General features: G+C 38.7%; 1 protein-coding gene and 1 non-coding gene across 7 annotated transcripts in view; one reads left to right on the forward strand and one right to left on the reverse strand.

Annotated features, from left to right (window-relative positions):
• Positions 1-32: 32 nt before the first annotated feature.
• On the forward strand, positions 33-158 carry LOC112443328 (small nucleolar RNA SNORA3/SNORA45 family). Its single transcript, XR_003031665.1, has one exon. It is a non-coding gene; the product is annotated as a small nucleolar RNA SNORA3/SNORA45 family (small nucleolar RNA).
• A 1,760-nt stretch (positions 159-1,918) lies between these two features.
• Positions 1,919-27,067, reverse strand: part of NRG4 (neuregulin 4) — a 118,173-nt gene continuing 93,024 nt past the window's right edge. For 5 of the 6 annotated variants that reach the window (XR_009492155.1, XR_009492154.1, XR_009492152.1 and 2 more), the window contains 4 exons: positions 23,961-24,110; positions 20,293-20,372; positions 14,376-14,459; positions 1,919-2,214 (listed from right to left, as the gene is read on the reverse strand). Coding sequence is in view for 1 of the 6 variants with exons in the window: in XM_059879314.1 (XP_059735297.1) it covers positions 2,204-2,214; positions 20,293-20,372; positions 23,961-24,110 (241 nt within the window). In the remaining 5 variants the exon portion in view is untranslated. The remainder of the gene's footprint in view (positions 2,215-14,375; positions 14,460-20,292; positions 20,373-23,960; positions 24,111-27,067) is intronic. The other variant, XM_059879314.1, reaches the window with a different exon arrangement.

The following is a 27,067-nucleotide window of genomic DNA, read 5'->3' on the forward strand; positions in this document are numbered from 1 at the left end:
CCTCAATAAAGACATTGCATCATGGACAAAGGATCGAGGCTAGAGTCACACTTGGGTATCAGCTGTTGCCTTTGTGTGTGCTAGAGTCCTTGAAGAGTAACTGCTGACCTTAGTCACTCACTGTGGCCCTCAGGGCATAGTCACCAGCAAATAAACATCACTGTTGAGATTAAAAAAAAAAATTTGCATTGGAAGATTCTTTTTTCACCTACTTCTATATAGCTAGTTGGCAGATCAGGCAATTACATCACCTTTCTTTAATTTTATACCACTGTAACATACCTTGGAAACTCAGATAGTTGTGTTGTTGTTAAGTTGCTCAGCTGTGTTCAACTCTTTGCAACCCCATGGACTGCAGCATGGCAGATTCCCTGTCCTTCACCATCTCCATCACTTTTCGTGAGTGAGTGAAGGGAACTAAGAGGAACACCCAGAATGATGGTATTTGTCAGCTAGCAAATCCTGGCACATTTCCAGTAAAAGGATTTTCAACTTTAAATTTCTAATTATTTGAAAATATATCAAAATAGGGGCAGAGAATACCAATTTTCTCCTGATATCTATTCTTTCCTGTTCACACAGATAACACCTTTGGTTTTTAGCCAGGCACACGCACACCAGAATAAAGCCTACATTTCCTAGTCTCCCTTGCAAGTATGACTATTCAGGACAGTGAAGTGTGAGGGAAATGATAATATTTCCTTTAAAAGTATGACCGTTTTTGTTTTGTTTTCCTTTAATCAATCCTGTTGCTTAGAAGTGGATATGGTAGTGAGCCATCTTAGACTCCACAGCAGAGTCAATGCTGTTTTGTGGAAGAGAACCATACAGAAGAGTATACAGTTTTTTGTTGAAGTGCATAACTGATCTGGACTGCCTCTCTTTAAACTGTTTTACAAGACAGAAATTAAAATCAGTCTTGCCTAAGCCACTTGTTTTCTTCCCAGGTCTTTGTTACAGGACATGTGTATTAGCATATTCTAATATGTACGACATAACTATGGCCCTTTTGTAACAGTCAGTGGTTCTAGCAGCATAGACGGAAACTTGCAAGGTAAGTGAAATCAAAATAGATGAACATTCACACTTTTCTGTTTTCAATAATTTGTTAAACCAGTTTTTACTCCAAAAGATTTTCTTTCTGCTATTTATATGAATGATGAAAATACTTTAAAGTTTCTTTAGATTATGATTATCCTCAATATTAGTTCCTGCTGCTGCTGCTAAGTTGCCTCCGTCTTTTCTGACTGTGTGACCCCATAGATGGCAGCCCACCAGGCTCCCCCATCCCTGGGATTCTCCAGGCGAGAGTACTGGAGTGAGAAGAAAGTCCAAAGAAAAGTTTGATTGCAATCGAATATTTTTGAATATTAGTATTTAGCTGTTTTTGAAAGGCTTGTCTTAAAAGCAAGCATTATTACTGTTTCAGCTAAAAACATTAAATTCCTAGAATGGCAACTGTTGTATAGTCATTTGTGAAACCGGAAAAATGATCACGTGAAAAAATCAACACGGGTATAAAAAAACTAAAGATGTATTCTTAGTGTCTGCATACTGAACTGCCTTCTGTCAAGTGACAGGGTTGACAGGATTGTTTATTCAATCAAAATGTTTAAAAAATGCTTTCTTATGTGCTTTCAAAGCAGAATCTTTCTGCAGCTACAATTTGCCTTGTTAAAGTCTGCTTCAAGGAATAAACTCCTTGAAAAGCCAAGTAACAATGTAAGGAAGAGGAGGGAAGCTTGGGATTAAGACCTGGCAACAGACATCCTGCATATTGTTGTAGTTAATAGCCTGTGACCTAGACTAATGAAGAGGCCCAGAAGGCCAGTTCATTGCTGTAATTCTCAACTTTGCTTAAACCTGGACCACTGGTAAATAAAACCACTTTTCAATCTAGTAAGAGAAGCCGAACAGCAAAGGTTTTGCCACTGATTTATACTGCAAATTTGACACAGTGAACATGAAAGAATGTAAAATAAACTTCTACAAATCTGATAATTTCCTATGCATTCTACAGGAATTTTTGAGAAAATAATTAAATCTACTTGTGTCATTTTGTGCCCACACAGCCTAACCCATTTAAACACCACCATAAATTCCATTTTAATAAAAACAGAAGACTCTAAATCCTCTTGATTTGAAATTGAGATTTTAGATGACTGACTTGGTTTTCACTTGTAGAAACAATTTGAGTCTTGCTTTATGAAAAACCTAAAATAAAACATAGTGAATATTAGTAATAACATCCTTGTTAAATGAACAAAACTAACACCTATACTAAGTAAAAGAGTGTTACCAGGAAGTCATTTTAATTTTGGCACATTTATAGAAAAAGTCAAATATTTATATGAGACATGTTATTTTTGTTTTATTTCATTTCTGCACTATGCCATGATGGAGACAGAAGAACATATGCTACTATAAAGCAGAAAACATTGGCAGAAGCCAATAAACACCATTTAATGTTTTGGTACTAAGAGTGTATGGAGCATTTCATTTCAGAAAGGCTTTATAAAAGTTAGTGTTCTGTGGACATCATATCTTTTTGCCTTTTCATATGAACAAAGCTATGGGAGGGAATGGAATTCCAGCTGAGCTATTTCAAATCCTAAAAGGTGATGCTGTTAAAATGCTGCACTCTATGCCAGCAAATTTGGAAAACTCAGCAGTGGCCACAGGACTGGAAAAGGTCAGTTTTCATCCCAATGACAAAGGCAATGCAAAAGAGTATTCAAACTATTGCACAATTGCCCTCATCTCACATGCTAGCACAGTAATGCTTAAAATTCTCCAAGCAAGGCTTCAACAGTATGTGAACTGAGAACTTCCAGATGTTCAAGCTGGATTTGGAAAAGGCAGAGGAGCCAGAGATTAAATTGCCAACATCCGCTGGATCATACAAAAAGCAAGAGAATTCCAGAAAAACATCTGCTTCACTGACTACACTAAGGCCTTTGTGTGAATCAACATCTACAAAATTCTGAAAGAGATGGGAATACCAGATCACCTTACCTGACTCCTGAGAAAGCTGTATGCAGGTCAGGAAGCAACAGTTAGAACCAGACATGGAACAAGAGACTGGTTCCAAATTGGGAAAGGAGTATATCAAGGCTGTATATTGTCACTCTGCTTATTTAACTTATATGCAGAGTACATCATGTGAAATAGCTCAAGCTGAAATCAGGATTGCTGGGAGAAATATCAATAACCTCAGATATGTAGATGACACCACCCTAACAGCAGAACGAAAAGAAGAACTAAAGAGCCTCTTGATGAAAGAGAAGAGTGAAAAATCTGGCTTAAAACTCAACATACGAAAAACTAAGATCATGGCATCTGGTCCCATCACTTCATGGCAAATAGATGGGGGAAAAATGGAAACAGTGACAGACTTTATTTTCTTGGGATCCAATATCACTGTGGACGGTGACTGCAGCTGTGAAATTAAAAGACGCTTGCTCCTGGGAAGAAAAGCTATGGTGAACCTAGATAGTGTATTAAAAAGCAGAGACATCACTTTGCTGACAAAGGTCCGTCTAGTCAAAGCTGTGGTTTTTCCAGTAGTCATGTAGAGATGTGAGAGTTGGACCATAAAGAAGGATGAGCACCAAAGGATTGATACTTTCAAACCGCGGTGCTGGAGAATACACTTGAGACTTCTGGGACAGGAAGATCAAACCAGTCAAGGAAGTCAACCACGAATAGCCACTGGGAAGAACTGATGCTGAAGTTGAAGCTCCAATACTTCGGCTACCTGATGCAAAGAGCCTACTCACTGGAAAAGACCTGATGCTGGGAAATACTGAGGGCAGGAGGAGAAGGAGGTCACAGAGGATGAGATAGTTGGATGGCATCACTGACTCGATGGACATGAGTTTGAGCAAGCTCCAGGAGTTGGTGATGGACAGGGAAGCCTGGCGTGGGGCAACCCCAGGGAAGCCTGGCGTGCGGCAGTCCGTGGGGTTGCAAAGAATCGGACACAACTGAGTGATTGAACAACAACAGTAACATCATAGTAAAAAAGGAAAGATTGATTACTTCAAGGAATTGGAAAAAATATGTATTCATTAATTTTAAATGTAGACGAAAATAATTGAGACCCTTTTCTTAACATTTACACAAAATTTCCAAGTCTAACTAAAATTCAGTCACCATACATGTATCTGAAACATGCCCTATTCAAAGCCTAGTCAGGATACTAGAATTACAGGTAGGAATAAACATAATTGATCTGACTGACACAAGCAAAATTGTGATCTATGACATTCCAGCTTTCATTCCTCCACAGAAACACTGGGGAGAAAAGGGGGAAAGCAGCAACTATATGAACCAACTTTGTTGGAATCCTGGAAAACAGTCAAAGGTTTACAGCAACCAACACACAGCCCAGTGAAGAAAACCCATTGTCAAAATGGCAGAAAAATGTGACTTTTTACCCACCCTTGCCTCCTGTGCAATGGGGGCTTATTCTTAAGAGAAGCTGGTTTCCATTTCCCTTCCTCAAGCCAGAAGAGGGAGAATAGACTTTACTTGCAAATCACTGCCTTTTCTAATCTGTCTTTAGGATTACAAAGTTTGATTCAAGCTGTTCATCATTGTTTTCCATAACTTGGAAACAGGCAAGAAAAGGTAGGTACCACTTGTGAAAGCTGCCAGATGACTACAGAATCTCAGGCATCTAGATACAGGCCATATAAGGCCCAGACGAGAAACTGGGGTGAGATTTTTTACAAACCAGATGTTCAAAAGCAGTTGTACCCAAGGAATGCAGAATGCCAAATGTGTGCACAGACAAAAATGGCTCAGAAAAGACAAGACCTTGAGCTTTCATCTTGGTCTGATACCTAGGATAGAAGCAAGCCTAACTAAGTATGGCGGGAATGCCTTAGGACACAGCTAAACTGCAAAAAGGAGAACTGGCATTCAGGGAAGTCTCTAAAATCAGATAAAATGAGATAATAGGGACAGAGGTTTCAATGATCACACACAAGGAATAGGCTTTGCAAAAAGGGCTTGGAAGTCTCAAAAACGAACAACAGCCTTTAGCTGTCAGCAACAACTTGGGAACTGAGGGTAAAACAATGTTATATTCAGAATTACAATATTAGTAAAGTGCCCAATTTTCAACAACAACAACAAAAAACCTGAAAGGCATACAAAGGAACAAGGAAATAAGGTCAATTCAATGAAACAGAAACTGGCCTGGAGGAAGCCCACACACTGAACTTAATAAAAAAAGATCTTTAATTATGCTCAAAGAACTAATGAAAATCAAGAAAGTGATGAATAAAATGAGAATACCAATGGAGAGAAATTACAAAAAGGAACCAAAGAAATTCTGGAGCAGAAAGTTAAAATAATAAAATTTCACTAGAGGGGTTGAACAGTAGAATTGAGCAAGCAAAAACACTCACCAGCAAAGCTGAAGACAGGACAGTTGAAACTGCTATAAAACTAAAAATCTAAGGGATTTGCAAGATACCCTCAAATGGAACAAGAAACATTACAGGAGTCCAAGGAGGAAAGAGAAAACTATATAATGATTATCTGAATAAATAATGACAAGAAGCTTGCCAAATTTGATGTAAGATGTGGATGTAGATGTCCAGAGGCTCAGTGAACACCAGATAGGGTAAAGTCAAAAAATACATCATAGTTTGTCCTCAATCTAGGCCTGGGATTTTTCAAACATAATGTTACAAAAGTGATATGGATTCATTAAAAGCCACATTTCAAGTTTTGAACTTTGATCTTTTCCCAGGTTAGCAGTATGCAATGAGATGCACTTATGCTGACTGGCAGTGATAGAGAGCAACAGCTCCCAGTCAGCCACGTGATCATGAGGGTAAACATCTAATATACTTACAATCATTCTGTTTTTCAGCACACTATTCAATTATATCACTTCAAAATAGGCTTAGTATTAGATGATTTTTGCTAATGTAATTGTTCAGAGCACATTTAAGGTAGGATAGGCTTCGCTATGAAGTTCAGTAGGACAGGTATATAAAATGCATTTCAACTTATGATATTGTCAACTTACCATGGGTTTATCAATATACAATCCCACTGTAAGTCAAGGAAGTACTGTATAATTAAGCTATACAAAAAGAATCTTGAAAGCAGCAAGAATGAAGAGACTCATAAAGCGGACTCATAAAGACTCATAGAGCTTCCTATGTGGCTTAGGGGTAAAGAATCCACCTGTAAAAGCAGGAGACATGGGCTTGCCCCCTGATCCAGGAAGATTCCGTGTTCCGCAGAGCAACTAAGCCTGACTAAGCCTGTGTGCCACCACTATTGAGCCTGTGCTCTAGAGTCTGGGGACACAGCTCCTGAGCTTATATGCCGCCACTAGTGAAGCTGGTGCACTGCAGAGCCTGTGCTCCACGACAAGGGAGACCACCACAGTGAGAAGCCTGGGCACGCAACCAGAGAGTCGCTCCTGCTTGCCACAGCCAGGAAAAGCCCATGCAGCAGTGAAGACCTAGCACAGCCAAAAGTAAAACAATCTTCAGTAAGATTCTCAGATTCCCCATCAGAAGCCATGGAGGCCAAATGGCAGTAGTTTGATATATTCAAAGTGTAAAAGAAAAGACTGTCAACCTAGAGTATTTTATCTGGCAAAACTATCCATCAAAAATGAGGGAGAAATGGAACCATTATCAGATAAAAGCAGGAAGAGACTACTAGAACTAGATATGCCCTGCAAGAGATGCTAAAGGGAATTCTTCAAGGACAAAGGATACGAACAGGAAACCGTAAAAAGAAACTAAACTCTGCAGTAAAGGTATACATGAACAATTACAGAAACTAGTATAACTCTGATGTTTAACTCTACTTTCCACACAACTTAGGAACCAGTGTATAAAAATAGTTATTGGCTTGTGTTTTCCAACACAGCGCTTAAAGATGGACTCTTGTGACATTAACGGCTGAAAGGGAGTGAAGGCAAAGTTACATAAGAGCAAGGTAGCAAAGTTTTTATTAACTATTGAACTTAAGCTGCTATAAACTCAAATTAGTGTTATTACTTTATGACATTAAATGGAATCCCCATGATAACCACAAAGAAATAGCTACAGAAGAATTCCCTTGTAGTCCAGTGGTTAGGACTCTGCACTCTCAATGCTAAGATCCTAGGTTCAGTCCCTGCTTGGGGAACTAAGATCCCATAAACTGTGCAGTGCAGCAGGGAAAAAACAACTGCCAAAAAAGAGAAATAGCTATAGAATACATACAAAAGGAGAGAATTTATATGTTTTACTACAAAAACAAAACAAAACAAAACAAAACAAAACACAAAAGACACTAACAAAATAAGGAGCAAAAATCCATGAAGCATTTAGAAGAGAAATAGCAAAATGACATTAAGCAAAACACAACATGCATTGCTTTCATTGCATCTCATAAAAGAGAATATTTTAGCTATAAATATTTAAGAAAGAAAACTGAAATCAACATTCTAACTTTATAACCTAAGGAACTAGAAAAAGAAGAATGGACTAAGCCCAAAGCTACTAGAATATTAGAACTAAGATAAGCAAAATACTGAACAGAAAATCAACAGAAAATTTTGAACCAAAAGTTAGATCTTTGAAAAGGTTAATAAAATGGGTTAACTTTTAGATCAATAACAGGAAAGACTCAACTTCAAAAAACAAGTAAGATTAAGGATATTACTAATGAGTCTACAAAAATAAAAAGGATTATAAGAATACAAGAGCAGTTGTAAACATCTTGGATAACCTAGATGTAATGGATATATTTGTAAAATCCATACCAAGACTGATTCATGAAGAAATTAGGTCTTCATAGACCTATAATTAGAAAGGAGATTGAATCAGCAGTCAAAAACCTCCCAACAAAAGAGAATCCTGCAACCTCTGACTTTACTCAGTTCTACCAAACATTTAAAGAAGAAATAACATCAGTCCTCAAACTTTTCAAAATAAACAATTCAATATGAAAGAACACTTCCTAATCCACTATATAAGCCTAGTATTACCCTGATACCAAAACCAGACAATGACAACACAAGAAAAGAAAGTTAAAGACCAATATCCCTGTTGAATACTGATGCAAAATTCTTAAAGGATTAGCAAACTGAATTCAAGATCACTTTAAAAATTTTATATATTTTGAACACATGGGTTTACTGCTACAATGCAAGGATGGTCCAACAGATAAACTGAATATCAAATCAAATCAAATATCAATCAAATCCAATTGAATACAATACACCACATTAGCAGAATGAGGGTCCCAAGTGGATCATATCACTGATGCTGAAAAAAGGATTTGACAAAATTATTTTTGATTAAAAAAAAAAAACGAAAAACCACTCAACACACTAGGAATTGAAGGAAGCTATCTCAACATAGGAGAATGCAATGGCAACCCACTTTTTCTTGCCTGGAAAATCCCATGTGCGGAGGAGCCTGGTAGGCTGAAGTCCATGGGGTCGCAAAAAGTCAGACATGACTGAGCAACTTCACTTTCACTTTTCACTTTCATGCATTGGAGAGGGAAATAGCAACCCACTCCAGTGTTCTTGCCTGGAGAATCCCAGGGACGGGGGAGCCTGGTGGGCTGCTGTCTATGGGGTTGCACAGAGTCGAACACAACTGAAGCGACTTAGCAGCAGCAGCAGCACCTCAGCATAATAAAGACCACATATGAAACTCTTAACAGCTAACATTATACTCAATGGAAAAGGACTGAAATCATGAATAAGACAAGGATGCAGCTTTTACTACTCCTATTCAGCACAGTGTTGGAAGTTCAAGGCAGAGTAATTAGTCAAGAAAAAGAATGGAATTAGAAAGAATGAAGTAAAATTATCTCTGCAGAATACATGGTCCTTTGTGTAGAAAACAAATGATCTCTACACCCCCAAATCTGTTAGCACTAAGAAAAAAATCCAGCAAAGTTCAGATACAGAAGCAACACACAAAATCAGTTGCCTTTCTATACACTAATATGAACAACCCCAAAGACTTAATGAAATCTTAATGAAGTTGTTGATGACTTGTACATTGAAAACCACAAGACATTGCTGAAAGATGTTAACGTGAAAGTCTCTCAGTTGTGTCCGACTCCTTGCCACCCCGTGGATTATACAGTCTATAGAATTCTCCAGGCCAGAATACTAGAATGGGCAGCCTTTCCCTTCTCTAGGGGATCTTCCCAACTCAGGGATTGAACCCAGGTCTCCCACATTGCAGGCAGATTCTTTACCAGCTGAGCTACAAGGGGAATACTGGAGTGGGTAGCCTATCCATTCTCCAACGGATCTTCCCAACTCAGGAATCAAACTGGGGTCTCCTGCATTGCAGATAGATTCTTTACCAACTGAGCTATTCCAGGGAAGCTGATACTAATGATGTTAAAGATGACACAAATAAGTTGAAAAACATCCCATGTAAACAGACTGGAAGACTTAATATTGGTATGATGTCAGTACTACCCAAAGTGATCTACAAATTCAATGTAATTCACTTCAAAATCTCAGTGACATTCTTTACAGATACAGAAAAATAATTCAAGTGGAATATCTAGGATCCAAATCGCCAAAACAATCTTGAAAAGAAGAAAGCTGAATACCAAAGAATTGATGCTTTCAAACCGTGGTGCTGGAAAAGACTCTTGAGAGTCCCTTGGATTGCAAGGAGATCAAACCAGTCAATCCTAAAGGAAATGAACCCTGAATTGGAAGGACTGATGCTGAAGCTGAAGCTCCAATACTTTGGCCACCTGATGCAAAGAGCCGACTCAGTGGGAAGACCCTGATTCTGGGAAAGACTGAGGACAGGAGGAGAAGAGGATGACAGAGGATGAGATGGTTGGACGGCATCAATGGACATGAGTTTGAGCAAGCTCTGGGAGATGGTGAAGGACAGGGAAGTCTGGTGCGCTGCAGTCCATGGAATCACAGTCAGACATGACTTTGCAACTGAAAAACAACAATAATCTTAAAAAAGATCAAAGTTGGAAGACTCACACTTCCTGATTTCAAATTTACTGCAAACATACAATAATCAAAACAGTATGATACTGAATAAAAACAGACATATAGACCAGTGGAATAGAATAACGAATCCAGAAATTCTCACATATATGGTCAAATGATTTGGAGGAAGCACACCAAGACTATTTAATGGGAAAAGGACAGTGTTTTCAACAAATCGTGTTGAGAAAACTGGATACCCACATGCCAGAGAATGAAGTTGGATTCTTACCTAACACTATATACAGAAATTAGTTCAAATGGACCAAATACCTAACCATAAGACTTAAAACTCCACTCTTAGGGAAAAAAAAAAACAGGGGGAAAGTTTCAGAACACTGGATTTAGGAGTGATTTCTTTGATATGACACCAAAGTCATAGGCATGAAAAGAGAAAAGAGACAAACTGAGCTTCAAAAATTAGACATTTGGACTTTCCTGGTGGCACAGTGGATAAGAATCCGCCTGCCAATGCAGGGAACACGGGTTTGATCCCTGGTCCAGAAAGATTCTACATGCCACAGAGCGACTAAGCCCACGCACAACTACGGAGCCTGTGTGCCACAACTACTGAAGGCCACGCACCTAGAGACCACATGCTGCAACTGCTGTACCCACGTGCTATGACTGCTGCTGCTGCTAAGTTGCTCCAGTCGTGTCCGACTCTGTGCGACCCCAGAGACGGCAGCCCACCAGGCTCCCCTGTCCCTGGGATTCTCCAGGCAAGAACACTGGAGTGGGCTGCCATTTCCTTCTCCAATGCATGAAAGTGAAAAGTGAAAGTGAAGTCGCTCAGTCGTGTCCAACTCTTAGCGACCCCATGGACTGCAGCCTACCAGGCTCCCCCGCCCATGGGATTTTCCAGGCAAGAGTACTGGAGTGGGGTGCCATCGCCTTCTCCGCATGCTATACCTAGTGAAGCCTATACACTCTACATCCTGCGCTCTGCAACAAGAGAAGCCACCGCAGTAAGAAGCCCACACACCACAGTGAAGAGTAGCCCCTGTCTGCCACAACCAATGCAGAGAAAGCCCACACAAAGCAACAAAGCAACAAAGACCCAGTATGGCCAAAACGAAGTAAAACATTATGTATCAAAGGATACTATCAGAGTAAAAAAGGCAATCCACAGAATGGAAGAAAATATTTGCAGATCACATATCTGATGAGGGATTAATACCCATTTTTATATATATATATATACATACATATACAAAACTCCTAAAATGCAACAACAGTTATAAAAGACAACCCAATTCAAAACTGGGCAAAGGACTTCAATAGACAGGTATCCAAAGAAGATATAGACCAATTAGCACATGAAAAGACGCTCAACATTACTAATCATTTGGGAAATGCATACCTGTGGCGGATTCATTTTGATATTTGGCAAAACTAATACAATTATGTAAAGTTTAAAAATAAAATAAAATAAAAAAAAGACAAAAAAAAAAAAAAAACCACCACGATGAAATAGCGCTTCATACCCATTAGAGTGGCTATTATTTATTTTTTTTAAAAAGTGTTGACAAGGATGTGGAGAAACTAGAGTGCATTGCTATAATATATATATATATATATATTCATATATATATATATATATATGAATATAAAGCAGTATAGCTGCTGTAGAAAACAGGATCATAGTTCCTCAAAAAATTAAATATAAAATTAACATTTGATACTACTTCTGGGTATTTATGCAAAAGAATAGAAAACAGGGGTTTGAACAGCTGTTTGCAGATGTATGTTCCTAGAAGCATCATCACAATAGCCAAAAGGTGAAATGACTCATGTTCACCTGTTGATAAGTGAATAAACAAAATGAGGTAAATATATACAATGGAATATCATTCAGTCATAAAAAGGAATGAAATTTGGATACATACTATACTGTTGATGAACCTTGAAGACATGGTAAGTGAAATAAGCCACATACAAAAGGACAAATGCATGATTCATGTATTTGTATGAGATACTGAGACTTATATCAAGCACTGAGAATATTAAGATGCTTAAAGATTAAGTAGAATGTTAGCTACCATGGTCTGAGGAGAGGAGGGAATGAAGAGTTATTGTTTAATGGGTATAGCATTCAGTAATAGGATGATGAGAAAGTTCTGGAGATGGACAGTGGTGATGGTTGAACCAATGGGAATATACTTAATGCCATTGAATTGCATGTGTAAAAGGCTAAGAAGTGAAAGAAGCCAATCTGAAAAGGTTACCTACTGTATGATTCCAACTATATGACATTCCAGAAAAAGCTATAGAGATGGTAAAAAACTATAGGGATAACAAAGGGATCAGTGATTACCACTGAAACTGGGAAAGAGGAGATGGAGCACAGGAGATTTTTGGGTGGTGAAATTATTCAATGTGATACTGTAGTGGTGGACACATTAAATCATGCATTTGTTAAAATCTATAAAACTGTAAAAAAAAAAAAAAAAAGAGGAGCCTTAATGAAAACGATGGACTTCTGTTACCAACTTTACCAAATGCATTCTTTATATCGCTTCTAATAAGATGAAAACCTCATGATCTGTAAAATCGTGCCCTAAAATTAAAAGCCTTATGGGGGAAAAAAGGTTTGGAATTCTGTAACCTGAGCAGTAACAAAAACAAGAATCCTAAATCTCCACTAGTATCTGCACTGAGAATTAGTCCATCTTTTGTATACTTAAAGTTTGGGATTTATGCTTCTTCCTTTCAGATATAGACCCTGAAATCAATTGCTCCTCATAGAAACCATTTTCAGGACTTCCCTGGCGGTCCAGTGGCTAGGACTCTACACTCTCAATGAAGGGGGCCTCGGTTCGATACTTGATTAGGCAACTAGAACCTACATCCTCAACTAAGGATTCCCGCATGCACAAATAAGACCCAATGCAACCAAATAAATATTTATTTTTAAAGGAAACCAGTTTCATTAACATTAAAAATAGGATCTAAAGGTAGCTCCCAATGATAGGGATAGAGCAGGATAGTTACACAGGTAGCTTTTGACATCCCACTAGGGAGTTCTAGACAGAGAAGGAACTTAGGGAGATCATTGTAAGCTAATGATCACTCAGGAAAGCAATCAGACTATAGTGAAACAGGCCTGCTTAACTACAAAACCACACAATAAAAGCATAAGATATGCTCCAGTCCAATAAGTGAAAAAGTGAGGCCTGCACCCTGCTGGTCCAGGTCAGCATGAGAATGATCCTTAGGACAAGCCCCTTAGCATATACCAAAGACAGGAATACATGGGCAAGGTGCCATTCCAAAGTAGAAGACCTCATCATACTAAAACCTGAGGTTATTTAACATATTTTGCTGTATGTTAGTTTACATTACCACACTTCTGCTGATGTGGATAGCACCATGACAGTCCCAGTTTGACCATATAGGGGCAAAAAGTCCTCTGCCTGACTTAGGGAGGAGCTAGTGATGTAAGCTTGACATCCACTCAAAGAACGAGGAAGAAAGTGGTCTTCTTCAACCCTTTCTATTTTCCCTTTGCTTATAAACATGTTGCCCACTTAGTTCTCAGGGCAGAGGTCTCTTGCCTGCCTGCTAGTATCCTTCAAAAGCATCCTAAACTATAAATCCACTTCTTACCTCTCACTTTGTCCCTCACTGAATTCCTTCTGCACCAAGACATAAAAAACCTGTGATTTGCTAAGTCCTGAGATGAGCTATGCAGTTTCACTTTCATCAGTCAATACTTTTTTCCTAATAACCAGGTGAAATGTCTTCATGGTTAACTTGCTCTTTGCAGCTTCCCTGCTGCTGCTAAGTCGCTTCAGTCGTGTCCGACTCTGTGCGACCCCATAGACGGCAGCCCAACAGGCTCCCCTGTCCCTGGGATTCTCCAGGCAAGAACACTGGAGTGGGCTGCCATTTCCTTCTCCAATGCTTGAAAGTGAAGTCGCTTAGTTGTGTCTGACTCCTAGCGACCCCATGGACTGCAGCCCACCAGGCTCCTCCATCCATGGGATTTTCCAGGCGAGAGTACTGGAGTGGGGTGCCGCCAGTTTAATACAGTGTGCTACTAAAACAGTCACTCTTTGCCCTTAAGGGATTTTCACTTTTCTTTTAGGGTCTTTATATATTATTGAGTTTCTCCTGAGCTGTGAGAAAGTTTGCCTCTAGTTGCTTCAACATATTAGCTTACTGGGAAAAAAAAATCACGTTTGAACCCATGCAACTTTCATACAGGATTGATATTACTTTCCTATTTACCAACTGCAAATAAGTTAATAATATATGTTACAGAAACACACATACTTTGCAACAGGATGGACTGTGTTTCAAGGTATAACTTTCAGTCTTTTATTTAGAGAACAAAGAAAGATTAACTTGTTTATTTTACCATTTAGTGTTTCACTTTCTGCCTTTGTAACAAAGAAGCAATGATTTGGCTTCACTGTGTTATTTCTTCAATGTTCTCCATGACCTATGGAAAATAAGAATCAAGATGTTTTCTCCATCTCAGTTTTTCTTTATATGTACAACTGTCAACACGTCTTTATTTACACATGTACATCCACCCCTTCTGTTTGTGAAAAGTTGAGGTGAACTAGCCTAGAACATCCAATGAGCCTCTTAACACACCCCAGAACACAGAAGAGTTGTATCAGCACCTCCATTCAGATCTCACAGAAGTGTCCCTGCCTTTTCCCACTGCCTATTTTCTGTTACCTGAAGTTCTAACAAGCTTGGTGAATTTTTAAAAAGATATTACAAATGACAAAGAGGGTAAGAGCGAAAGATTGGTAAAGTGAGTCACTCTAACAGCAATAAAAATGAATAACTGATGGCAGGAAAACAGGAGACAGTAACAAAAACCGAGATAAAACCAAACCTGTGGCTGGTGTTTAACGTAGGGACAACTGGCTCCCACAAGAGCCAATGAGCCCTGAGCCTGTTACCCCCATCTGTGGAACCATAAGTACAGTATGAAAAACTTGGACTTGGGAACTAGATTCACCTGGGTTTAGATCCTGTCTTACCACCTTCTGATGTGTGATCTTGATTTTAACCTCTCTAAACCTGTTTTATTTTTCATAGAGAAGAATGCCACTTGCCTCACAATGGGTTGCATTCAGTTCAGTTCAGTCACTCAGTTGTGTCCGACTCTTTGTGACCCCATGAACTGTAGCATGCAGGCTTCCCTCTCCATCAGCAACTCCCAGAGCTTGCTCAAACTCATGTCTATCGAGTCGGGGATGCCATCCAACCATCTCATCCTCTGTTGTCCCCTTCTCCTCTTGCCCTTAGTCTTTCCCAGCATCAGGGTCTTTTCCAATGAGTCAGTTCTTCGCATCAGGTGGCCAAAGTATTGGAGTTTCAGCTTCAGCATTAGTCCTTCTCAGTGAATATTCAGGACTGATTTCCTTTAGGATAGACTGGTTTGACCTCCTTGCAGTTCAAGGGATTCTCAGGAGTCTTCTCCAACACCCCAGTTTAAAAGCATCAATTCTTTGGCACTCAGCTTTCTTTATAGTCCACTTCTCACATCCATACATGGCTACTGGAAATACCATAGCTTTGACTAGGCAGACCTTTGTTGGCAAAGTAATGCCTCTGCTTTTTAATATGCTGTCTAGGTTGGTCATACCAAGGAGCAAGTGGCTTTTAGTTTCATGGCTGTAATCACCATCTGCAGTGATTCTGGAGCCCCCCAAAATAAAGTCTTTCACTGTTTCCATTGTTTCCCCATCTATTTGCCATGAAGTGATGGGACCAGATACCATGATCTTCATATTTTGAATGTTGAGTTTTAAGCCATTTTCACTCTCCTCTTTCACTTTCATCAAGAGGCTGTTTAGTTCCTCTTCACTTTCTGCCATAATGGTGGTATCATCTGTGTATCTGAGGTTATTGACATTTCACAATGGGTATTAAGACTTATAAGAGTCTCCAAAGTGAAATACCAGCCACAGTGTCTGGCACCTATAAGTACCTGATGTTCACAGTTCCATAGTTACCTTACTTTCTTTTCATTTAAAGAGCTGTACTTTAAGAACTAGTGTGTTATTGCAATAGGGATGATAAGTAATCACAATCTAAATGGATGCCAGGACTTAAAGCTATAGGTTTACTTAATGAACAAATTAAAAAATTGCCTTGGGAGATTTATATTTCAGAGGCATACAAGGTGACATGAATGAATCTATTATAAAGGAGGATTAAACTGAATAAAGCTTTATGGGATGGTGGCAAGAAGAGTTTCCTGGTGAAAATAGCTCATTAATAAATTTTAAAATAACATGTACCATTATGCTCTGATTTTCATAACAAATATAAGCTAATAGCATGAAGAAATTCCCAATCCTCACGATCAACTTTGTTTTCATGACACAGATCTTGTCACATGTGGTAAAGGCATTTATTTTGCTTTTCTTAAAGTAATGGCTTTGCAGTTACTGAGACTGTTTGACATTGAAAAAATAAGTGGCCAGTGAGCTAATTTTGTGAGCTATGCCCAACACCTTATCCAGATTTTTACCCCTGATTGTGATACCCTTTTTTCCTCATTAAAATAAGGCAGCAATTTAATACTTGAGTTCTGAAACTCTTTTCCCAATTAAACCAGAGTACCTCTGTGGAAAGGCTCCAAGGTAGTTTCTATTTTATTACAAACATGTCTTTATAAACTGAAAAGAAGCCAACTTGCTTTTTAGGTGTATGTGGTTTCTAAAAAATAATTTGAGTTTTTACCACTCCATTGAACGTTCTGAAAAAAAATTAAGAGGCAAATCCTTTGAGGAGAGAAACCATTGGTGAATTACAAGCATGGATACTCGTGCATTCAAGCGTTAGTGGCAGTCAGCCATTCCCACATTTTTTCCTGTCACATTTGGCCCTATTTGTACTAATCTTCCCAGTTAAAACCATGCACGATAATACATTCAGTTCTCTGAGAATTTTTTCACTGGTTATTTTATCATCAAGCATTTAAAAAATGAATGTAGTTCCAGACATTATCATTACAAATAACAGCAAAAATAAAAAAACTCATCAAACCATTAACATACATGACTTCACCCAATTACAAAGTAGAAGAACACAACTCAATCTCTTGATAACTCAAATGATAATTTTGAGTATATTAAAATGAATCATCTGATAGTATCATTTAATAATGGCATCTTAGACTTCCCTGGTGGTACCCTGACTAAGAATCCACCTGCCAATGCAAGGGACAGAGGTTTGATCCCTGGTTGGGGAAGATTTCACATGCCACAGAGTAACCAAGCCCCTGTGCCGCAACTACTGAAGCCTGCAAACCCCAGAGCCTGCGCTCTGCAACGAGAGAAGCCACTGCAATGAGAAGCTTGTGTACTGCAGTGAAGAGTAGCCCCAGCTTGCTGCAGTGAGAAGCTTGTGTACTGCAGTGAAGAGTAGCCCCAGCTTGCTGCAGTGAGAAGCTTATGTACTGTAGTGAAGAGTAGCCCCAGCTTGCTGCAACTAGAGAAAACCTGCATACAGCAACGAGGACCCAGTATAACCAAAAACCAAAAAAACTGCAGCATCTCTTTCTGGCTTTTTATCGTGAAATATACTTAATAAAATTTACCATTTTAACCATTTTCAATATGCTAGCAAATCTGGAAAACTCAGCAGTGGCCACAGGACTGGAAAAGATCAGTTTTCATTCTAATCCCAAAGAAAGGCAATGTCAAAGTATGTTCAAACTACCACACAAGTGCACTCATTTCACATGCTAGCAAAGTAATGCTCAAAATCCTCCAAGCTAGGCTTCAACAGCATGTGAACCAAGAACTTCCAGATGTTCAAGCTGGTTTTAGAAAAGGTAGAGGAACCAGAAATCATATTGCCAACATCCGTTAGGTCAAAGAGAGTTCCAGAAAAGCCTCTACTTCTGCTTTATTGATTACACCAAAGCCTTTGACTGTGTGGATCACAACAAACTGGAAAATTCTTAAAGAGATGGGAATAGCAGACCATCTTACCTACATCCTGAGAAATCTGTATGCAGGTCAAGAAGCAACAGTTAGAACCAGACATGGAACAATAGACTGGTTCCAAATTGGGAAAGGAGTACATCAAGGCTGTATATTGTCACCCTGCTTATTTAACTTATATGCAGAGTACATCATGCAAAATGCCGGACTGGATGAAGCACAAGCTGGAGTCAAGACTGCTGGGAGAAATATCAATAACCTCAGATATGCAGATGACACCACCCTTATGTCAGAAAGTGAAGAGGAACTAAAGAGCCTCTTGATGAAAGTGAAAGAGGAGGGTAAAAAAGTTGGCTTAAAACTCAGCATTCAAAATAAGAAGATCATGGCATCCAGTCCCATCACTTCATGGCAAATAGATAAGAAACAATGGAAACAGTGACAGACTTTATTTTCTTGGGATCCAATATCACTGTGGATGGTGACTGCAGCCATGAAATTAAAAGACACTTGCTCCTGGGAAGAAAAGCTATGATGAACCTAGACAGTGTATTAAAAAGCAGAGACATTACTTTGCCAACAAAGGTCTGCCTAGTCAGAACAACGGTTTTTCCAGTAGTCATGTATGGTTGTGAGAGTTGGACTATAAAGAAAGCTGAGTGCCAAAGAATTGGCGCTTTTGAACTAGGGTGTTGGGGAAGACTCTTGAGAATCCCTTGGACTCCAAGGAGGTCAAATGAGTCAATTTTAAAGAAGTCAGTCCTGAGTATTTATTGGGAAGAACTGATGCTGAAGCTGAAACTCTCATACTGTGGCCAGCTGATGTAAAGAACTGACTCACTGGAAAAGATCCTGATGCTGGGAGTTTGAGCAAGCTCTGGGAGTTGGTGATGGACTGGGAAGTCTGGCATGCTGCAATCCATGGGGTCGCAAGGAGTCGGACATGACTGAGTGATTGAGCTGATGATGATGATGCAGTTAGGTTATTTAGAAACAATTTGATTCTTTCAGTTCTTGCTTTTATGGTCTGTTAGGCAGGACTGGAGCAGTACTCAATGTAGGGCTAATTATTCCCCACTACTGAAGAAACAATCTTCTGTGTACACTGTTACTCAATGAATAATTAGGATTTTTAGCCTTATTATTGGGAACAGGCACTTTTCCTAGCCTTGTGTGAATAGTGGGTACCTCTAATCCTATCAGGTGATTCTTTGCCTAATATCAAGGACTTTCCTAGTATATATGTGATTATTACTCAACTGAATACTTGAAGATCTCTGAAATTCTCTCTCTGTGTGGCTCTCCCAGTACTCCATTCAGTGAACTATATTGATCAAGCCACATTGATCAACCTGGGTCATCCACCCAACTTTCCCATGCCACAGTCTGGAAATTCTCTCAAGGCAATACTTTGAGGGAATCATTGGGTCATCTCATCTGTTTTCAGTCTCTCACGATCCTTTGTTCCCTGTTGTCCAATGTCTTGAAAACCATCACTTAATGTATAATGTCCATTTATAAATTATTTCAAGGAGGAGGTAAATCCAGTCTCTGTTACTCCATCTTGGTCAGAGACAGAAGTCTCACGATATTTTTTTTTTTTCACGATATTTTTAAAACATGAATTGACCCATATGTTTCCAAAAGATTTGCTGGACTGTGAAGAAGGCTGAGCGCCAAAGAATTGATGCTTTTGAACTGTGGTGTTGGAGAAGACTCTTGAGAGTCCCTTGGACTGCAAGGAGATCCAACCAGTCCATACTGAAGGAGATCAGCCCTGGGATTTCTTTGGAAGGAATGATGCTAAAGCTGAAACTCCAGTACTTTGGCCACCTCATGCGAAGAGCTGACTCATTGGAAAAGACTGTGATGCTGGGAGGGATTGGGGGCAGGAGGAGAAGGGGACGACAGAGGATGAGATGGCTGGATGGCATCACTGTCTCGATGGACATGAGTCTGAGTGAACTCCGGGAGTTGGCGATGGACAGGGAGGCCTGGCGTGCTGCGATTCATGGGGTCGCAAAGAGTCGGACATGACTGAGCGACTGATCTGATCTGATCTGATAATAAAAATCCCCCTCCTGTCCATATACCAGCCCACTTCAAATTACTTCTGTAAAAATCAGTCTGTGAAACATATTATAACTAACATCATAATTTCACATATTGTGATAACATAGTTTTCTTTGGGGAAAAAATACGACTTGTGTCATACAGCTAATGAGAAATTATCTTCAGGTAAAAAATCTATAGAAAAAATTTTTAGGGTCAACATTTTTTGGATAGATCCAAATCCCATTAAACAACCAACATCTAACTTAGGGTTTTAAAATATACATTTATTTTGAATTTACTCACTGTGGGGGACACTGGTACCGCTTGTCTCTACCAAGTTGATATCATACTGGACTGAACTGGCCCTCTGAAGATGGCCCTTCCTGACAATAAAGAAGAAAGAAACATACAAATGGAAAATGGGTAAGTGCAAATGCAGAAAGCAAGTTTAAATTTGAATATATGGAGGTTTATTTTCTTTTCTGCAACTGTCTGAAACTGCCAGAGCTTCCCTAAAACTGTGCCCCATTATTTAACAAATGCACCAGGGCAGGTAGGTCATCTGTAGTGGCTCCAGATGCTGATGATGCCACTTAGTCTTTTTTCTTTAAGACAGCAGAACTGTGCTATTTTAATGTAGCATTTTTGTGCTCTTCTTACAGTGGTTAGTTTTCATTATTAGTTGGGATCCTTATGGTGGCTCAGATAGTAAAGAATCCGCTTGCAATGCAGGAGACCCAGGTTTGATCCCCGGGTCAGTGAGATCCCCTGGAGAAGGGAATAGCAGCCCACTCTAGTTTTCTTGCCTGGAGATTTCCATGGACAGAGGAGCATGGTGGGCTACAGTCCATGGGGTCGGTCGCAAAGAGTCAGAGTCTACTGAGTAACACTTTATGTGACATGGGGTGGCTTTACTCAACTACTGAAAAACTCAATTGCACCTTTAAAAAATTTTTATTTATTTTTGGCTGCACTGGATCTTCAGTGTTGTGCACAGGCTCTTTCTAGTTGAGGCAAGTGGGCTGTTCTTAGCTGCGGCGCACAGGCTTCTCACTGTGGTGGTTTCTCTTGCCGTGGAGCACAGGCTTTAGGACGCATGGGCTTCAGGAGTTGTGGTGTGTGGGCTTAGGTGCCCCCCAGCAAGTGCGATCTTCCTGGACCAGGAATTAAATCCATGTTCCCTGCATTGGCAGGCAGATTCTTAACCACTGGACCAGCAGAGAAGTCCCTCACTTGCACTTTTTTAAGGCTACAGTTCATCAATCTTTTTTGTCATCTGGTCCATTAATATAGTTTCTAATTACACTCAAATGCTCATGACAGAGTTTTTAAAAACCACGTTTAATATTAAATAAGATATTGGAACGTACACTTGCTTTCGATTTTTTTTCAGTAAGTCAATGCCTAGAGTATTACCTACATTAATGAAAATTAATTCAAAAACCACTTTTTACCATAGCAAAATGAAATGTGTTTTCTAAAAATACACTGATTCCTCTTCGTAAAACATGATTGATTCTGCCTAGATTTCAGCATATGGGTTATTATTTTGGACCTCATTCAAATATGACATTAATTAGTTATTAAATTTCAAAAGGGCTTCAGCTTAAAGCAATTTCAGCCACTGATGGACCTAAAAGCTACTACAGCAATCAGGGACTTGTTTTAATTCTTGAAAGCACATTTCAGACAGTATGTTTCACCTGGTCAGGATGCAAGAGCCTAAATCTTATGCCTAGATTTTATAAGCAATAGCTACTCATGTTTTTTTAAATTAATTCTACTCTTGATTTTGACAAGACACAAATCATCATGCAGAAATACCTCTGCTTGTGCTGTCATTTAAAAATGGAAAAGGTACAGTGGGTAACATATTATAACCGTTTCTGAAAACTATTCAATGTCATATTATTTTTGTAAGAATCTTAAGGATGCTATTTTTCTCAGTTATTAAATTTACATTCATTTTTCCAATTAATATGACAATATTTAACATTTATATATGGCAAAAAGTTGCTTTATTTTTCAATAAAGTGCACATATAAAAAGAGTGAATGGCAATATTTATGCTTAGAGAGAAATGAAATATCTCCTGCCCTGTCAGTAAACTAAGGATGTCACAGACGTCAGCTTGCAGCGTGCCCACAGGCCACTCGTGAGCCCTGAGGGAACTTAGAAAGGAAAGAATACCTGCCATCTGACTGCTGCCACTCCCTGTAGTGAGCCCTCAGGAAAACAGGAGGTAAAAACACAGGAAACTGGCCCCAAATAATTACAGTGCATATCAAAGGAATGATTTCAGTGAATCCAGATTCTCGCATCTTCTCCTATACAGAAAAGTGCTAAATTCCTTAACTTACTGTAGCTGGTTTTCTTTAATTAACAGTACTTAAAAGATTTAAACATCTTTTGATGTTCTAACTACCTGCCCTTTGTTGCAAAACTTCTATCTCTCCTACCTCCCCCTTTGCCTCATCTGAGCAATTTTCTCAAGGTTACTTGAAATGCTGCCTCCGAGGCTTGAAGTCTTAAAAATTCCTGCCAAAAGAACACATAACTCTCAACTTTTGGTTGTGAACATTTAAGTTGACACCAGTTTAAAAATCAGTGATAGACCCTTACATGCACAGCACAAGATTAGAAACAGGCTGTTAACATTCCATGCCTTCTTTGAGTGCTTCCCTTTCTCTTCCCACCACAAGTAACTATCATTCTGTATTTTGTGCTAACCAGTCTCTTACTTGAATCAGTCATATATATCACCCTAACCAACACATTATTTCGTTTTGTCTAGTTTTAAACTTTTCATGAGTGGGATCATATTGTTACATTTTCTTATGTGACTTGCTTCTTTCACATAAAATTATGTTTCTAAGATTTACCCAGGCACTTGATACCGAGCAGGGTCCTCTGGGGCTCCTGGGCACAAAGCCTTTCTGTGTCTCTCATTTCTTTGATTACAGGAAATAGCCTTTTTTCAGCCTCTATGACTTTTCCTGAGTTCTAATGGGCAGATTCAAGCAGCTGTTAATTAGGGAAGGGAGGGAATGCTAGACCAGGAAGAAACAAACAGTCAAGAGAAACAGTAGTGCAGCCTTGGGACAAGGTCCTGGTTCCCCATCAACAGAAACACACAATATCTTTAAGCTGTTTTGCAGATACTGAAACCCTCTGCAGGTGGGAGAAAGTTAGATGGTATGCTATCCACAAGCATGTAGATCCAGACCAGTTGAAACCTAAAGTTGATGATGTTGACTCCTATTTATCTTACCACCAACCCATCAGAAGAATGTCCACAAGCTGATCACACCCTTTTAAAATCATTACTATAAAACTTCTGACTATCTTCTCCAAGCTGGGACACACAGTTTTCGAGGCCGAAGTCCACTGAGTCCTCCTTTGCCTGGCAAAGTAATAAAGCTATCCTTTTCTACCTTACCCAAAACTCTGTCTCCAAGATTCGATTCGGCACTGATGTACAGAGAAGCTGAGCTTTCAGAATCACAACTGTGTAACTGTAATTCATTTCTGCTTATATATTACCCTTTAATAGCAATATATCACAACTTGGTGTCCATTCTTTTGTTGATGGGTATTTGGGTAACTAATAAATCATTGCTTTTCTTTCACATTCAAAGTCTACTTTAAATAGACTTACTCCAAAAATTTAGGTGTTTTTGGCATGATAACTTCAGTGAATGTGGGTCTACCTTACTAGTTTAGAAAAGTTAAGGTAATGATGATGATAGTAACAACGAATAAGATCCTTTCAAAAATGACATTAATTTAATAACAAAAATAAATAAAAGATACAATTTAGTAACAATAACTGCATTAGAGAAATAACTCTAAACAGAAAACATGATCTGGAAAAATAATCTAGAGCTAAAGGGCATATTGATTATTTAGTCAAACAATAACTACTATGTATCACTTTTTTCTTTTCAAGAGCATGTTTCTATTTTGGTTACCTGCAGAGGAAGTAGAGGGCTCCAAGGATAAGAGTTCCCAGAAGAACAGTCAATGCCACGAAAGCTGTGAACAGGTCACTTTTAGTTTGGATACTGGAGCTTGGGAGAAAAACCTCTTCACAACGAGCGCCTGTATAATTTTCAATGCATCTATGGAACAAAATGTTAGATACAGAGTTGTGTTCTCTGTTCCATGAACTAATATAGGAAGCATAAGTTTTCCAGCTGGTATGAAAAAAAAAAGACTAATTTTCAGATTCGGAACATAGACTAGGAATGCTTTACTATGATGCTTACAGAGCTACAGTTACAATAAAACAAATTAGCATCTGCAGTCTGATCTTTACTATCTTCCTTTTCCAATTTTCAAATTGCTTAGAAACTCCAGAGAAATTATAGAATAGTCAGTCCTTTTACCTTCCATATTTTCAATATGTAATTGTCCACACTTAAGGTTCATCTGAAATTTATTTTGTTATCTCTGGTGTAGATGTGATTCTAAGTGTATTTTTCCTTGACAATGCTAAATAGCTCTTCCACCCCATTTATTAAATAATCGTTCTCTTGCCTGCTGTTTAACAGTGCCTCCTTTAATATATGTCAAGTTTGTATAAGTGACGACAGTTCTTTACTCTTCAGTGATCTGTATATCTAATCTTGGGCTTCCACCTTACTGCTTCAATACTGTTACTTTATGTTTTAGTATCTGGTAGTTCTACTCCTTATATTATCACTTTGCTTTTCTAGAGATTTTGTGATATTTTCATTTGCCAGCCAAATATTTTAAGCCCATTTACTTTCAGCTCTTTAAAACTTATGTGACAGAAATCCATAATCTTTGGTAATATCAACCAGTTGCTTTCTCCCTGTTAATATGTTCAAAGATTATAAAACATAAAAATTGATATGAATTAGTGAGTTTGGCACCAGATCAATTTGATTATTTCATATTTGCAGTTAAGATAAATAATAGTATTTTTAATATATACTAATGTTTAGTTATAAAGCAACCCACAAAGTTAAACAGTAAACTAAGCAAAAATTTTGTGTAAAAAAGTATGTGTGTGTATATATTCTTCAAAGTAGCATTACCAAAACCAGAAATATTTGTTCTATTAAATTAATTCTCCCCAACTCTTTCCAGTTTAGGAAGTATTTATAAATGTTACCTTCTTTTCTCCCATCCTAGACTAACAAGGATGCAGGCCTAGAAAGTTACATGTGAACTAATTACTAACAAAGCTTGGCAACTAATGTGATAGGCAATAAAGCAGTATACAAATAAATAAGAGAAAAGAATATCAAGTTACAGCACAGGTATCAATTTTACTTAAATGAGTATATGAAAGATGTTTTATGAATCTCAAGTCCTACTGCTGGTGAGAAAGTGGTGTTATTGGTTAGAGCTTCCACTAGAGGGGGTGTCAGTATGACCAACAGTTCCCATTCTCTCAAAACCACTCTCAAAACCACTGTAAAGATGGAGTTGGGACACAGAGAGGAAGAGAAAGGACGGAATATGAGTAGTAAACTGAAATGGAAGTAAAATACGTTAGAAAGCACAATTACCTGAAGTTTAAATAAAAAATACATTTTTTCCCCCATAGATCAAGGCATCTGCTTCCTGAGAAATCTGTATGCAGTTCAAGAAGCAACGGTTAGAACTGGACATGGAACAACAGAATGGTTCCAAATTGGAAAAGGAGTATGTCAAGGCTGTATACTGTCACCCTGCTTATTTAACTTATAAGCAGAGTACATCGTGTGAAATGCCAGGCTGGATGAAGCACAAGCTGGAATCAAGACTGCCGGGAGAAATATCAATTACCTCAGATACACAGATGACACCGCCCTTATGGCAGAAAGTGAAGAGGAACTAAAGAGCCTCTTGATGAAAGTGAAAGAGAAGAGTGAAAAAGTTGGCTTACAAGTCAACATTCAAAAAACAAAGATCATGGTATCCTTCCCATCACTCCATGGCAAATAGATGGAGAAACAATGGAAACAGTGACAGACTTTATTTTCTTGGGCTCCAAAATCACTACAGAGGTGACTGCAGCCATGAAATTAAAAGACGCTTACTCCTCGGAAGGAAAGTTATGACCAACCTAGACAGCACATTAAAAAGCAGAGACATTACTTTGCCAACGGAGGTCCGTCTAGTCAAGACTATGGTTTTTCCAGTAGTCATGTACGGATGTGAAAACTAGACTGTAAAGAAAGCTCAGCACTGAAGAACTGATGCTTTTGAACTGTGGTGTTGGAGAAGACTCTTGAGAGTCCCTTGGACTGCAAGGAGATCCAACCAGTCCATCCTAAAGGAGATCAGTCCTGGGTGTTCATTGGAAGGACTGATGTTGAAGCTGAAACTCCAATACTTCGGCCACCTGATGCAAAGAGCTGACTCATTTGAAAAGACCCTGATGCTGGGAAAGATTGAGGGCAGGTGGAGAAGGGGACTACAGAGGATGAGATGGTTGGATGGCATCACTGACTAACTGGACTCCGGAAGTTGGTGATGGACAAGGAGGCCTGGAGTGCTGCAGTCCATGGGGTCACGAAGAGTCGGACACGACTGAGCGACTAAACTGAACTGAATTCTTCTTTATAAGGAAGATTAAAAAAAAACAAACTATAAACTCATTACTCAAATTTCTTAAGGCTGGTTCAAGTTTAGGTAAGATAGAACTTCAAGCAAGATGACAAACTAGCTGATGTAACTAACTATATGTTAGTCACATCATATGAGTTGGATGGAGTCAAGAGAATGGTATAAATATAAACGGAGCGGTCAGATGAGGTTGTAGGCTGACAGACAAAAAAAGGCATATAAAGGAAACCAATCAACACTAGAGTGCTGTCCGTTGTCTTACAGCAAGGCCAAACAAACACATGCTCTTGTGAGAAAATCAAAAGCTGATGGTATCTTTAAATAAAGCAAAGTCAAGAAAAAATATATCTTTTTGTTATTTAACTAGTCAGAACAGAATTTAGAGAAAAAACAAAGAGAAATTTAAATATTATGTTGTTATCCAAGAAGTAGAAATGACTAACCTAAAAGTTAACTTCAAATTTTCAGATATATTTACAGAAGATAAACACAGCCT

The sequence above is a fragment of the Bos taurus genome, chromosome 21 (assembly GCF_002263795.3).
Source record: "Bos taurus isolate L1 Dominette 01449 registration number 42190680 breed Hereford chromosome 21, ARS-UCD2.0, whole genome shotgun sequence".
NCBI classification, from domain to species: Eukaryota; Metazoa; Chordata; class Mammalia; order Artiodactyla; family Bovidae; genus Bos; species Bos taurus.